At 39.3% G+C, this 15138-nt stretch overlaps 1 protein-coding gene across 2 annotated transcripts in view; it reads right to left on the bottom strand.

The window, feature by feature from the left end:
• MRPS9 (mitochondrial ribosomal protein S9) overlaps nt 1-15138 on the bottom strand; it is a 51200-nt gene that overhangs the window by 17459 nt on the left and 18603 nt on the right. For both annotated transcript variants that reach the window (XM_048494661.1, XM_048494662.1), the window contains 4 exons: nt 13476-13661; nt 3837-3899; nt 3718-3748; nt 2885-2964 (listed from right to left, as the gene is read on the bottom strand). In XM_048494661.1, coding sequence (XP_048350618.1) covers nt 2885-2964; nt 3718-3748; nt 3837-3899; nt 13476-13661 — 360 coding nt within the window. The remainder of the gene's footprint in view (nt 1-2884; nt 2965-3717; nt 3749-3836; nt 3900-13475; nt 13662-15138) is intronic.

Below are 15138 nucleotides of genomic sequence, written 5' to 3'. Positions count from 1 at the left end.
GCATGTGCAAAATTACTTGCAGGAGAACAGACCAATGGACAGGATAATGATACGTGCTATCTTGCAAAGTTATATACATCTGGGGAAAGGGATCATCTGGCAAACACATCTGAAATATTTCAGAAAAAGAAGACTTCTATTTTCAATATATAGGTGTTGTTTTCCAGAGGCAAAAGCCACAGTCATAAATATACATGCCTGTACTCCTTACACACACTAGCTAGTATGCAATAGACTTTATAAGAGACTTGCAAGCTATACATGTTGTCTTAGAATGAAGAACTGGACCCTTGATCTTGTCAATTAACAAGGTAAACAGATTTAAACAAAACAAGAATCATAGGACTGGATGCTTGAAACACATCCCGGAAGAACACTTGTGCATTTTAGAACTATTTTTATTGCTATGAATGAAGCGGGGAGGGGGGGATGGGACTGATGAAAAAGTTTGTATATGAAAATATCTAGAACACAAGACATGAGGTTTTATTTTACTTTTCCTTAAATTGCTATGTTTTAAATTTTGTTGAACGTTCTAAGTTAAATAATTGTTGTGGGATGTAAAAGTGGGAAGGGATCCACTAACTGGTTACACACAGATGAACACAGCCTGCTTGAAATACGTCACCTTCCCCATATTATTTTAATCAAGACACTGACACAACTTCCATTACAGAAGAACATACAACGTTTTACAGTTGTCTTATGCAAGCCTGAGGAGTTGAAGTCCTCTCAGTATGCATTTGACTCAAATGTAACTTCTGGATGACCCAAACATAATTATTGTCAACCATCAGAGAATAAAGGTGAAAAAGGATAATATAAAAGCTACTGAAGTGATAATAAGCCTTAATATTCAAGTCATATATGAAAAGGACTTGAAGATGGATGCATGGGCACTACAAGGATATCTAACATTAGAGGTTACAGTTATCTGTCACAGTGGCACAGATTAGTTGCCTCAATTGGAATTCATAAGAGCTGGTAAATCAGCAAGGAAATATACACGTAGGTGAAACTTCACCAATTTTTAAAATGCTGCAAATTACAGAAGGATGACTGAGCACCACACAACAAATCATGTAAAAATTTTCCATTTACTATTTTAAGTAGCATTTCTGACCCCAGCAAGCATTCCTCTAATTGTTATACATAAAAATCCTCTTTCTACTCCTACTTAAGAATATCGGAAATCTTATTTAATGAAACGTTTTATACCATTATTTTAATGAGGCCATTTACAGATGTCATAATATTAAAGTAATTTTTTTTTAAAAAAATCACTTCTAAAAGTTACACTTAATTGTCAAATGGATTTTCATTGTGAGGAAGGGGAGTGATTCTTTGAGAAATGTTCCTTCACAGGAAAATCTTACATACTGTTTTCAAAAGCAACCAATAGTTAAAACAAAGTTGTGATCCTTGTAATTTTTTTTTAATTTCTTCATTATGATGGAATGCAACAAAACATCTTGCCCTTGGGTTGCTCCATTTCAGCCAAAACAAATGCAAATGGCCTGTCAGATGACAGCTGCTTTGATAAGGCTCCTTTACAAGACCTGCATGCTTTACTTTTTTTCCGTGAAACTTGGGATGAAAAGCAGAAGGCAGGAAGAGAATTAATGTAGCATACAGTCTAAAGGCAATGCTACAACCGTGATTAAGTAGAAAAGCTAAAAGGCACAGATTTTCCACAGCCTCTCTGCGTGCAACCCATCCGTGTAACAAGTTGACAGGCCTAGCGCGTCAGCTCCATCATCCCCTCCGACAGCTAAAACGCAGCGCTGCATCCCTTTTCAGAGAAAATTTGCGTCTGCACCATGAAGCGTTGTACATTATTTCTTAGCACTGCAGGGGGCTCAAGTCCATATGGAACCTTCACAAATATTACCACAGATCAAACCAGCGGCGTTCCGAGGCAGATTTGACATACCTATTTAAATGAACAGTAGGGGTCCTCAGGCTGCCTCAGGCTGTACAGGAGAAAACCTCTCTAGAAAGCCTCCACTGCAGCTCCATTACTCAGCAAAGACAAACTCTACATTTATCATTCATTTCATTTCTGCCAGGGCAAGAAGCTCATTTGCCCAAGGTCAGCCAAAAGAAAAAAAAACCTTCTCTTCTCCCTCAAAAAAAATAAATGTACCTGACAAGTGGGGATTTTGTCCCTTTGAGTGTGTAGAGTACAAACACATACCAGATAACTCTACAAAATATGAAAACAAAAAAGTAAAGCTGATTTTTTTAAATAGAAGGGCCACAAATGTTACTGTGTCTCCTCCCCCTACCCCTGTAGCAGATAACATGAGAAACAGATTTTGAAACTGTAACCATTAAAAAAGTTATTAGTATGAACATGGGCACTTAGGTCAACTATTTTTCAAACAATACTTATGGTCCAAACAGCATGAATACGTTATTTACTTCAAGAATACAAGTTCAAGGTTTTTTACTTTAATCACAAAGCACATTACAGGGTTATCCGCACCTGCCCTGAGGGCTTTCTATCTCTCACATTTGGCAGCTGCAAAACAATAGTGAATTTGAATGTGGACTCCTGATGCTTACTGATGGCAACTGAGCATTTCTCTGAGCATCCTCATTGTGCAATGCTGATCTTGTATAGTTTACTTGACTGACCACTTGCTGGCAACCTTTACATCAGCCTTGAACATTATATTTTGAATTTAACTCATCATTAATCATAACATGAAATCTTTGAAACCACATGGATTCAGTGAACTACAGCCCAAACTGAAGCTTAAATGTTAAATAAGATAGTAATTTCTTCAACTGATAATTAGTTTCATTTATGAACAAACACTATGACTTGGGCACACCAAAGGCAATTTTATTTTGAACCATTAGAAAAATCAGAACTTACATGTAATAGTGAATAGTAAGTTTGATGGCCAGTGTAAAATAGAAAGTGAAATGGACGACCATCTTCATCCCATTGGATAGCTAAAGAAAAGACATTAAAAATTACAGCAGTTCTAAAAATCTAGAACAATCTACAGCCTACACTAGCCTGCTTAAATAGGACTAAAATATACTGTAGGAGGATTTTCTGCCCTTCACCTGGTTTGCACATCAAAATCTCAACAGATAATTTATCCTATTACTTAATCACTCTTAAAGGTTAACAATCCTATCTGATATGTGACCTAACCTTCTCATTCTTGGCTTTAAGCTTATTACCAATCAGCCCAGTCTTAGGGATGATTTAAGCATGCATTTTTGCATGGGACAATTAGCACCGTGTCTTCATTCCTTGTGTAACCTTGTTGCCTGTTACAATTTTTATAAGCATGTGGGACTTCCCCATTTCAAGAAGGCAGGCTACACTCCTAGCCCAGTTGCACTAAATGATGGGGAGAAACGAGGCACACACCCTTCTGTGGGCTGAGGGAATGAGAGAGAAGGAGATCAAACAAAGCCAATGCCTTTTAAAGTGTTCCTTCCTTCCAATCAAAGCTTCTGGCCACACAATCAGAAGTCAGACCTGGTCTACAGATGCAGTAAAATGAGAAGTAAGAGTTCCAAAGTGTTTAATTGGATTGCTCTAATTCAGGCAGCAGGTGATGGATCTTTAAAATGTTCCTATGTGTATAGGTCTCCTTAAGGGGAAGCCACAGGAAGACAACAAAAAGAATCATAATGCGTCTGTATAGAAACCCAAAGACCACATTTAACATGTTGTTTATCTTCTCTTACCTCTTTGCTTGGGAAATAGTTCAGTGGGGTGCTGTTTTTTGAAAAAAGGTAATAAGATAGTTAGTGAACTGATAAAACAAACCTGCCTTGACATCAACAGCACTGAATATGGTTCTTACCTTCATTACAGGTCTAGCCCTTTTCTCAAATAGCCCAGACGGAAAAAGATAGGCAATAGCTTTCTGCAGACAAACAGATATTTTGTTAGTTATAACTTTCATTTCATAAAGTGTTAAAATAAAACTGTCTCTCAAAACCTAGAATGTTCAGAAACTTTAACGTTAAAAGTACATTCTAGCCTGCACAATTGACTGAGTTACAATGATGGCTAAGAGGCAAATGTTGGCTACATAATTTTCTGGTTCTTAACTCTAATAACATTAAATATCAGGATTGATTCACACATTTTATGAACTCCATGTGTCTACTAGTAAAGCTGATATGTTAGACTTCTTTCTGTTAGTGTGCTACAGGCACGTGGAACTTAACGGTCTTTCAAGAGAGGCTTGTGATATTTTGCTGGAAAAGAAGAAGAAGAAGAAGAAGAAGAAGAAGAAGAAGAAGAAGAAGAAGAAGAAGAAGAAGAGTTTGGATTTATATCCCCCTTTTCTCTCCTGCAGGAGACTCAAAAGGGCTTACAATCTCCTTGCCCTTCCCCCCTCACAACAAACACCCTGTGAGGTAGGTGGGGCTGAGAGAGCTCCAAGAAGCTGTGACTAGCCCAAGGTCACCCAGCTGGCGTGTGTGGGAGTGTACAGGCTAATCTGAATTCCCCAGATAAGCCTCCACAGCTCAGGCGGCAGAGCTAGGAATCAAACCCGGTTCCTCCAGATTAGATACACGAGCTCTTAACTTCCTACACCACTGCTGCTCCTGCAGTCCTGCACTTATGTATACTAATTTCTTTAAAGACCCATCGTGGTGGGGGCGGGGGCGGGTTTGCGCTCCTGGAACCAGCACAGGGTCCTGTTGGTACATTTGCCCCCTCCCCCAAGTGTAAGGGGAACCTTCGCTGGTGGGGGAGCCAAACATAGAGGTCAGTGGGCACCAAAATGCTCCACATGCCCACCTCTAAACATTCCTGCTGCCCACAGAATTGTATTGGCCTATAAGTGGACACCGGCACAGCTACGGGTCTTCCTGGGGGTGCAGCTGACCTTAGTTGGCTTCTACTGGGCTTTCAGCCCAGCAATGCCTCCAGCTTTCAGCCCAGCAATGCCTCAGACCTCCAACTTATCCTCCCGAAAAGAGTGGCTTAAGACCATTTGGCCCAATGGAGGATTTTCAGGCAGCTGGAGGTTTTCTGGATTTCTGTTGCCACCCTGCGCAACCTGGTAGTCCTCTGGAGGAAGAGGCCTATGGATTGAGCTGACAGTATATTATGATTTCTAACTCATTAAAAAAAAGGTTCTTATGAATTACTCCAACTAGTTATCCTTCTTCTTAAGAGTCCAGGGCAGAATACACGTCTCTTTTTCTCAATTTTTCATCCTCTCAACCATTTGGTGAAGGCTGAGCGTGAATGACAGGCCAAGACTGCACAGTGAGTTTCATGGATAATTGGAAAATTGAATTCTGGCATGGGGCTGCTAGGAGGTTGGTGAGTAGGAAGGATAGAAAGAGGCAGGGAAATAGGAGATTGGGGGGCTTTAAGGGGTAGAGAGGGAGGTTATAGAGTGGGGAAAGAGGCTGCAGAGGAAAATAAAGCGATTCCTGCAAGTCCTTGGGAGGTTCCCCACTTGTAATAATATATAAAACTTTCATATAGCTGTTAGCTACCTTAGTTTATCTTACTGGTTGGAAGAAATACCTTATACACATACACTTCCAGAGGTTAATTAAGCATCCTTCAATTTTAGCAGAAAACTTTGTAGAATCAAAGGCTTATTTTTTTCTTAGCAACTATTAGAGGCTATATCTTTGTTTTGTTCTGAACAGGAAATATGGTAAGTGGCCAAGGCTCAAAGAGCTTTCAGGACTTTTTTGCAGCTCCCTTTCCTCTACAGGAACTTATTTCCCTTAAGGACTCTTCGAAGTGGAAGTTCAACATAACATGCAGAACTGCGGTTGGAAAGTAGAAACTAGTAGAAATTATTTCTACTTGTACCTGGAGTCTAATGGACCTCAGCCAACATTTCCTATTACAATAGAAAATTGTTTTTAAAAATTCATCGTTTACAAGAACTACCACAGGATTCTGGTTCCAAATTAAAAGAATAGGCTGAAGTTTGTGTTGCATTAGCCCAAGGCCTTGAACAACCAAACCATAAAACTTAAATAGGACCTTTATGTAAACCCCCCCTCCTTTCAACTCTTCCCTGCAACCTCTAAAAAACAAGCAACAAAATAAGTGTATCGGAGGCAGCCTTCCAATGCAAGGCATCTTCCAATGCAAGGCAAGGCTTGCCATTAGCAGAAAAGGCACATTCTGCTGATAGAAGGCTCCTTGTAACAGCAGAAGGCTTCTTGTGTCTGAGGAAAGCTTTGCCATTAGTGAAAAAAGATGTTTTGGATTCTACTTGTGACTTTTTTATTTATTAAAATGTATGCATTGTCTTTCCTAACATAATGGACACAAAGCCACCGGAAATTTCTCTCATTAATATCTTACAACTTTTTGAGGGGAAAAAGAGCCTTATTGAAAATTAGAGAAAGGAGGGGCAAATATCTTGGGCTTGAGGAGACAAGGAAGAGTACAAACATTTTAAATAAATGAGTTAAATCATGATGGATTCAGTGAATTTTGTACATGCATCCTAAATATGTCCTTAGAAGTCAATCCCTCTGATTTTAATGAAATATACTTTCAGGTAAACAGCAGCAATTCAGAAGATGTTCCAACCATACAGAAATTCTAATGCACACAAGCATTATTCCACTTAAGTTAAATGGCAGGACCTTCATACATTCCTTGAATGCCAGGCATAGCTGGAACATATAAAAGTTTTAATGGTAAGCATACATCACAATCTGTACACAATGTTGGAGTGACTAGAACGTAGTTTAAGATTAGCACATTAGATGTGTTGTACTGGATTCCTGGCTGAATGGTTATTTACTGCATTTCCAGTTCATTATTTTAAACTACGTTATAAAGGAAACATCTGCCTTTTTGAAGCAAGCAGGTCTGGGCCTGGTCAGTTCATAGGTGGTGGGGAACCACACAGAATGTCTATGTATGTTGCCTTGAGATTCACAGACAGGCCGGATATAAATGTTAGATCCAGCATATTATGAACATTATGCAAAATTAAATATACTACAGGCTTAAACTTTTGAACTTTTATGTAGAAATACATTCTGAACAAATACTTTTTTTGCACACGCAACAATGAGAAATAAGTCTTAAGACTGCTGTTTGTTTTTTCCTCTCTGAAAAACTGTACTTCATTGCTGGTTACATTAACTCAAGGCTATTACGTGCTAATAATACATTTTGTGTAGACACAGATTGGTTTGTCAATGTTGTCAACCCACTTAATATGTGTGAAGTGTACAAAGACTTCACCTACTACTTTATTAATACCCTATTGGCATTCTAAACAGAAATTCTGAGAATTCAGAAGCAAACAAAAAGGATTAACTTGATTTTACGGAATAGTATTTTGTTTCTCTTAGCACTTTGACAAATGCCTGTTTGTTAGTCAATGGGGATATTGTACATATACACACAGAGTAAGTGAACATCCATTTGTGAACAAATGGGGATTAATTATAATAACAATGGGAAGCCCATTGTGAGCCAACGGATATTAAATACCATATAAAATAACATATCAAAAGAATACATTATCAAATACTGGGAACAACTGTGTGTACTTATTAACAAGTCCGTCTTTACTAGCCTGCATGACTTGATTCAAACATTAATCTCATCTACAAAAGCAAAAATTCAGTAACTGTAACAGAATAGGACATTTTTTGTGCATATACTAAGCAGGTAGAAAAGACTTATCGCCCTAATCCCTATGCATGTTTATTCAGAAGTAAATCCTTTAGTGTTCAATGGGACTTACTTCTAGGTAAGTGTGACTAGGAATGCAACCAAAGGCAACTATCAAGTCATGGATTAAGAACATCTTGTGCACATCAGCGTTTTTTTAGACAATTCTGGTTCCTTCCAGAACCACTTCAAAAAATTATGATAATGTTCTATATATTCACTGTAGCTATGTTTTCCAGTGGTAGATGAAGACAATTTTTAGTTTGCACGGTGGCATTCTCATTCAGCTTCTTTGGCAATGCAAAAAAAAAATCTGCAGTTGCTGGTATTACTTTTTCAAAAGGAGTGTTCCTATGGACAACCAGCTACATATAAGTTTACTGAGCAATGCCAACTTGGAGAACCTGGCAGGAGCAATCATCAGCATCAGGTTGTTAATGATATCACAGCCATTCCAGATACTGCCCTTACTGTATATACTGGCGTATAAGACTACTTTTGAACCCTGGGAAATCATCTGTAAAGTCTGGGGTCGTCTTATACGCCAGGTACTGAGTGGGTGGTACTGAGCAGGTGGTACTCTATATTTTAACTGGAAAAGTGGGGGGGGGGGTGTCGTCTTATACCCCCAGTCGTCTTATACACCAATATATACGGTAGATGAAATTTTAAAAAATAACCAGAGCTTATAAAGTGCAAGCACATGCCAAATGGGAATCTTTGGATTATAGCCCAGTATAACCTGAATAGCCCCAGGCTAGTCTGATCTTGTCAGGTCTCAGCAGCTAAACAGGACTACCAGGGTAGTAATGCAGAGGCGGGCAATAACAACTCACCTCTGAATATCTTTTGCTTTGAAAATTCTTTGGGGTCACCATAAGCCATTGTGTAGTATGTGCTCTGCGATGCGTATTTTATTTTAAAATAATTATACAAACAATCAGATTTTCAGAAAACCTGGCCACCAAAGAATTTGAGATATTTCTCAGCTCTGTTTAATGAGATATCCCAGATAAAAAATTATTTTCTAAAGCTCAGGTCTTTCAAGTTACACTACAATGCTTTTAATTACAGTCCCAAACTTGCTTTAAATCAACCTAAGGCCACTCCATGTTTTGGCACTAAACCCCATATGATGTGTTAAGTCTTCATCAATGGCAAACTTGTAACATATAAAATTAATATGCTCTTGTGGCAAAGAAGGCCCTCTCTTTTTCCTTTTAATCTATATGCTTTAGGCCACAAGGTTTTTGAAAAGAACAATCTTCCACTACTCTCGGCAAAAGATATTTGTCAATAGAGAGAGTTTCTTAAAAACATTTGTTTTACATTTAAGCATTAGACAAGTAGTCCGCATGTCAATATCAACCAAGATCTTTTGGCAAAGCCTTTCTTCTGAAAAACGTTAGTACCGACATATTAATCCAATATAGTAGCACTGTTCACTGTTCTCAATAAATTCGAATAGGGAACTTTTTGAAATAGGCTGAGAGAGATGTAATAGGAAGCTGTTATTGCATTTAACAGGTAGTGTATTACTATTATTAGTAGACTGGGAGTACTTAGAGGGTAGTGTCCTGTATGTCAAATGATCTGCCAGTTCAAAAACTAAATCAAATTGTTTACTCCATACGGTAAAAGTGAAAACGCAAAATAAAATTACATTCTCAACCCAGGGAAAAGCTCTAGGTCAGGACTGCAATCTCTATTAATTAGGTATCCCAGCTGGGCAGTGGGTATGCAGCTGTTAACTTGATCAATGACTTACCTAAATGTCATCTCTACTGATTCGCTTATAAATTACCAGCAAGTGAGACTAATGTACAGGTGCTAATTTATTTAAACTGTTCTCTACAGTTCTACATAGCTTTATAAACTGCATCTGGCACCTAATGTTAGCTGTCAGTTGTACTTAGACATGCCTGTCCTAACGACTCTGTTCATTAGAAATGAGCACAAATTATGAAATATTGTGAAAAATGATACATCAAATGGAATGGGCAAAGCGAATCAATTAGAGAAACTTCATACTGCATATTCACACTTAGGAGAATAAAACATCCTGATTTCAGAGCACGGTCTATAATACCAATTAAAAAGCAATTGGTAGACTTCTGCAGTTATATATCAATTTGCTGGGTCCTCCTCCACCCCACCTCAAGACATATACTTGTAATTTACTGCTTAACTTTTTTTTTATTTCTTTAAAAAAATAAAACCACTAGGAAAAACCTGCATTGTGCAAGAATACCCTGAAAGAGTACTGACAGGCTGTTAACAACTTTCCCTATATGACTTGTTTTAAAACATTCATGTCCAAAATGCCAGGAAGAAAAAGAACTCTAGGATGCCTACTTTGGAGAAGCACGGCATGCCCTGATTAACTGCCGACGACAGGAGATGCATAAGCACTCATCAGAAGGAATTATTACCATTCCAAGTGTAAAGCTTGCTAATTCTGCTGCCAGTGCTAAGCAGCTTTTATATTTTTATAACAGAAATTTAATTATGCATAACATACACTGTTATGCAGCCTAAGTATTTACAACACCTGATGTTATGTGAGCAAATTGAACAAGCATTACAAGCACTATGCTTCGCTAAGTAAAATGTTGCTCTTTGTTGTCTTCATCTTTTTACACATATAAGATAAAAACGTTGAACTGGTCTTACACTTGACATCTGTAATAAGGAGAAAATGAGATTGTTCAAGTTGTAACTTATTTCCTTGATGAGGGAGTGGTAATGTACTGGGAAGGGTGCCATAAGAAAGGTTTGGGCTGCTGCTAGCTCACACATGTAAACGGCAAATCTATGGTTTATAGTAACCACTTGCTTGGGGGCCTGGACTGACCCTCCTTGCAGACAAGGGGTAGACCAAAGGAAGTGACGAACTGGTCTCACGTATATGCTTTGCCTCAGTTGGGTTTGGTTCGAGACTAAAAAGTAAGATCTGCCAAGGGAAGGCAAGTGGAGAGGATTAACTTTGGGGCGAAGTGCAGGCAAATACAAAACAGGTTCACCACTTCCCCACTCTAAATCACCTTCCACCCTGCTTTAGACTTGTTTAGTACAAACCACATTCTAACACAATGCAATGCCACCATCATATCTAATTATGTGTCTAGACAAGGGGAATTTGCTGCTGTTAGGTGACACTGATTTATTTTAAGCATGTCCAGTTGTGTGCCAAGCACACAGCAGAATTCCTAAAAACTTTTAACAGAAAACAAGGACCTGTACGAGAGACAAGGCCCCATCCAAAGGGGAGAGGTGTGAATCCGCCTGTGATAGCAGCACGCTGCTGTTCCTGCAGATTTGCCCTTCCTGGGGTACTTGTCCCAGAGGAGGGGCAAAAATGCTGGCATGCTGGCCCCCCTATGGCGGTGGGACATGGCCCTGTGACAGTATCCCTGCACCTCCACCACTGCAACAGGGGTGATTTGGGGACGAGGCTGTGGGAAGAGCATTCTCCTGGCCGTTCACTGCTCTACACTGGCAACTGTTTGTATAGATGTACAACACCAAAAAGGCGGCATAAGTCTACACAGTCCCACAGAGCCTTCTTGGCAGCAGGGAAACTTTTTCTCTTCGCAAGTCTCCCCGTGCTGCTGGGAAGCCTCTCGAGGAGCCGTGGGGTGGCATGGCCACGCCTGGCCACCTGGCCATTCGGATGGGACTGGCAGTCAGAAAAACATAGGTTCACAAGAAAATGAAAAGCATCTATGAGGATGAGTGCATTGACACTAATGGTTGTGAATGACAAATAAGCCTACTCAGATATAAGTCTTGTTACACTGAATTCTTTGGCAGTTCAGTGTACACAAATAAACTAGGAAAAATGAATATTACTAGGGGATAGCATTTACTACTTTGATTTTTCCTTTTCTGAGCATTCAAATAAATGGCTAGTGACCAGTGGGTCACGATTAGAGAGTTCTCTGTTATGTCCAGATGCTGCCCAGTGTCTGGCCTTGCCCTGCATTCACAAGTGACGGTCCTGTGTTCTGCACATCTCCTTTCCACCTATGAGTTATTCCACCGTCCCCTCCCTCTTCATGGTCAATATATCACTTTGTTGAACTGCCAGGCAAGAACGTGCAAACCCAATTATTACTAGAATACCAGATGCAGATTGTGCCTGACTTTCATATCATATCCTACCTAGGTACAGCAAGACCTAAACTCAACATACCTTATTTGTCACAAAAGATGCATAAAATCAGCCCTAACAGCAGTCAGTGGGCTCAAACATGAGTAACTTATACTTACAGAATAGACTGCTTACTGTGAGGGTTGAACATCAACACTGACAGTTCTAGTGTGAGTATTTACAATAAAACTATCTGAGAACAATGCACCTCCAGATGAACATGGCTTCATGCTGAGGCACACAGTACAGAGGTCAGGACTCAAACCAGACTACTAAATAAATTGCCAAGTGATGCTCCAAGCCTTTTCTATTGCCCCACTGTCATTTAATGCTTTTTCCTAGATCCCACAAAACCAAATACAAGTTCTGCCAGAAGAAGCAGAAAAAAGAGAGCAAAAATACAGGAGCCAGCTTCTGCAAGCTCAAGGTATAATAGAAATGCTCCCCTCCACTTCTCTTACCACCCAGTTGAATCTGTTTTGATTTCATCCTTCCCCTAATGAGCTCAGAGTGACACACAGGGATGGGATTATTAAACATTTTTATTTAGAACAACCCTGTGAAGTAGGTTAGGCTGAGTGGGTGACTAGACAAGGTTATCAGTGAACGTCAAGGCTCAAGCAGAGATTCAAACCCAAGACCGGTACTCTACTCCCTCTACCACACTGACTACATGCCTCAAACATTGACATCTTGTGCTTTATCATACAGAGTATCAAAAAGGACAATATGAGAAAAAAGCAGATGGGAGGAATGGAGAGAAGCGCTTCTTCCAAAAAGGTTCCTATAAGGAAAACCACACCCATTGCTGACAAATAGGCCATTTAAGACAGATCTGAAGAGACTGTAACTCAGGGGCAGACTTTCTGGCAACTGGGCCTCCAATATCAAGCTTTCTTTACCAATGACATTACCCTGAAGTCTATTTTGTTACCCCAAAGCTTTGGTAATTAGCATTTTTGTTTCCATTGCAATTTTTTTAAAAAAAATGTTGCTTAATGATGATGATTTATTGTTGATTTATTATTTTTGATGAGTTTTCAAAGGTTAAGTTTCTCTTCATTAATTAACACCAGTTGTCTGAATAATTTTCAGCTCATGTTTTACTTTGTTATTGCTTTTATGGTGGCTATTTTATTGATTTCTCTTAAGCCAATTGAACGCTATATAATAATAAACACACTGGAATAAGTCCCAGAGGGACTTACTCCCAAGTACAAGTGCATAGAATTGCAGACCATGTTGACAAAGGTCACTGATGATGCTAGTCGCTCTAGTATCATATGGGAACCCCAGTATAAGTACACTCAGCAGGTCAAATTACGGGTAAATGCTTCCAAATGCTGTATAAACTTTGATAGTGGTTCTTACGACCTCAGAGCAAGGGGATTATCCATTAGTAGTTTTAAAAAGAACCCGCTGTGCGTTAGCAAGGTATAGTATAGAGCACTACCCTGTGATGTCTGACCTCGCACAGTAGTAGGGGCAGAATCTCTATTCAGAGCCACAGTTGCAATGTTTTCTATGTATAGTAGCATTCTCTCGTATTCTGAAAGTTCGATTAAAATTCACAGAGAGCTGAGGGGCTCATGCTGAAGCAAAGAGCTTTCAATTCTGAAACCCTGCAGTAAATTACTTCTCCAACTGAGCAACCACACTTACATCAATATCCTCCTGGGTAAAAGTTTCTGGATCTTCCCCCATCATGTTGGCTAAATGTCTCTTTCCTATGTTGAACTCTTCAATCTGTTTTTTGATAAAAGCTTCTGTGTACTTTTCAGGTCCGGAAGAAGCAACATTTTTTCTCTGCGCCGCTGCAGTACTAGTAGTGCAGATTAGCCTTGGTGTCTAGGAGAGGAGAGGAAAACAAAGAACTATTAAATTGAATTATCAAAATGGAACCATACACATGACCGTTACATTAGTACAGAAACAGAGACAGTCTCGCCAAGGAACACATCACTCAGTACAAAGACCCCAACTTAGAAGGTCTTTGAAGCCCCCTGTCTGACGTGATGGGTTGTATACCAGAAAAATGCAACTCTTCACCCACAAATTTTACTTGGTAGCCCTTGGGTAAATTCTCTCTCATCCAAACCTACCTCACAGGGCTGTTGGAGCTCAAACCGCCAAAGGGGTGGGGGCAGTGATGGGATTCAAATAATTTAACAACCGGTTTTGGTGGTGAGATTCAAATAATTTAACAACTGGCGTCTTTGTGTGCAAAGCCTAAAGTTTATCACATTATTCTTCCTTGGAGGAGAAAATCTATAATGGCAGCAGGATGTAAAAGGGAGCCACTTTGGGAATATTTCAGTGAAGTTCCTCTACCTATGGATAAGGCAGGCATGCACGCAAGATGCAAATATGCAAGAAAGAAATGCAAGGCCTGCAGGCCAGAATGAAACTGGAGAAAAATAATTAGAAAATTATTGCAAGGTGAACTATGTTTAACACAATCAGTATTTTTGATGTAACCATAAAACTAATCTAAAAAGTTATTATAAAAATGAAACCTTCACTTGGTTGTAAATATTAAGATTATACCAGCAAGAATGGGGCTTTAAGTAGAAAACCATGATTTAAATCTCAATTTACTGACTAGTCATTTAAATCATGATTTTAATTTATTTAAATCAAATCCACCCAGGAAAATGTGCAAGAATCTACTCAGCATTGAGCTGTACAGTATTTCATTTTCATATATAGATCTCCCCTCCCTTTAAATTCTTCCCTTCAGGAACTGCCTCCACTGGGATCCATTTCATGGGTATCACAGAATGATAAAACAGCTGAAATGAATTATGTAATCTATCCAAAATGGAAGTGACTATTCTCCCTTATCATACAGATCTGGTTCCCTGAATTTGCTTCTTTTCCATCTTCATCTTTGCATGCCAGGTCTATCAGATTATAAAATATTATGCTGTATTAAAAACTATTTTGGAAGAAAGGCAGAATAGAAATGTATTCAGTAAATAAAGAGACAAGGAACACCAGTGGCGTATTTATCTAGGGGACATGAGGTAGTCTATGTCCCCTGGAGCCCCCTAGTGTGTGTGGGGGGGAAATGTCAGGTTCATTCGTGGTTTTTTTGTATTTTTAGTGGTTTTTTCAGTTTTTGGCCTGCAGGGGGTGCAATTTTTAGGCTAGCAGCACCAGAATTTCAGGGATTTTTCAGGAGACCTTCCTGAGGATACCAACCAAGTTAGGTGAGGTTTTGTTCAGGGGGTCCAAAGTTATGGACTCCCAAAAGTGGTGCCCCACCCCCCACTGTTTCCAATGGGAGCTAATAGGAGATGGGGGTCCTTTGAGGGTCCATAAC

The sequence above is a fragment of the Sphaerodactylus townsendi genome, linkage group LG04 (assembly GCF_021028975.2).
Source record: "Sphaerodactylus townsendi isolate TG3544 linkage group LG04, MPM_Stown_v2.3, whole genome shotgun sequence".
NCBI lineage: Eukaryota > Metazoa > Chordata > Lepidosauria > Squamata > Sphaerodactylidae > Sphaerodactylus > Sphaerodactylus townsendi.
Note: the sequence above shows the minus strand (reverse complement) of the source record. Positions and strands in the feature narration are given on the sequence as shown.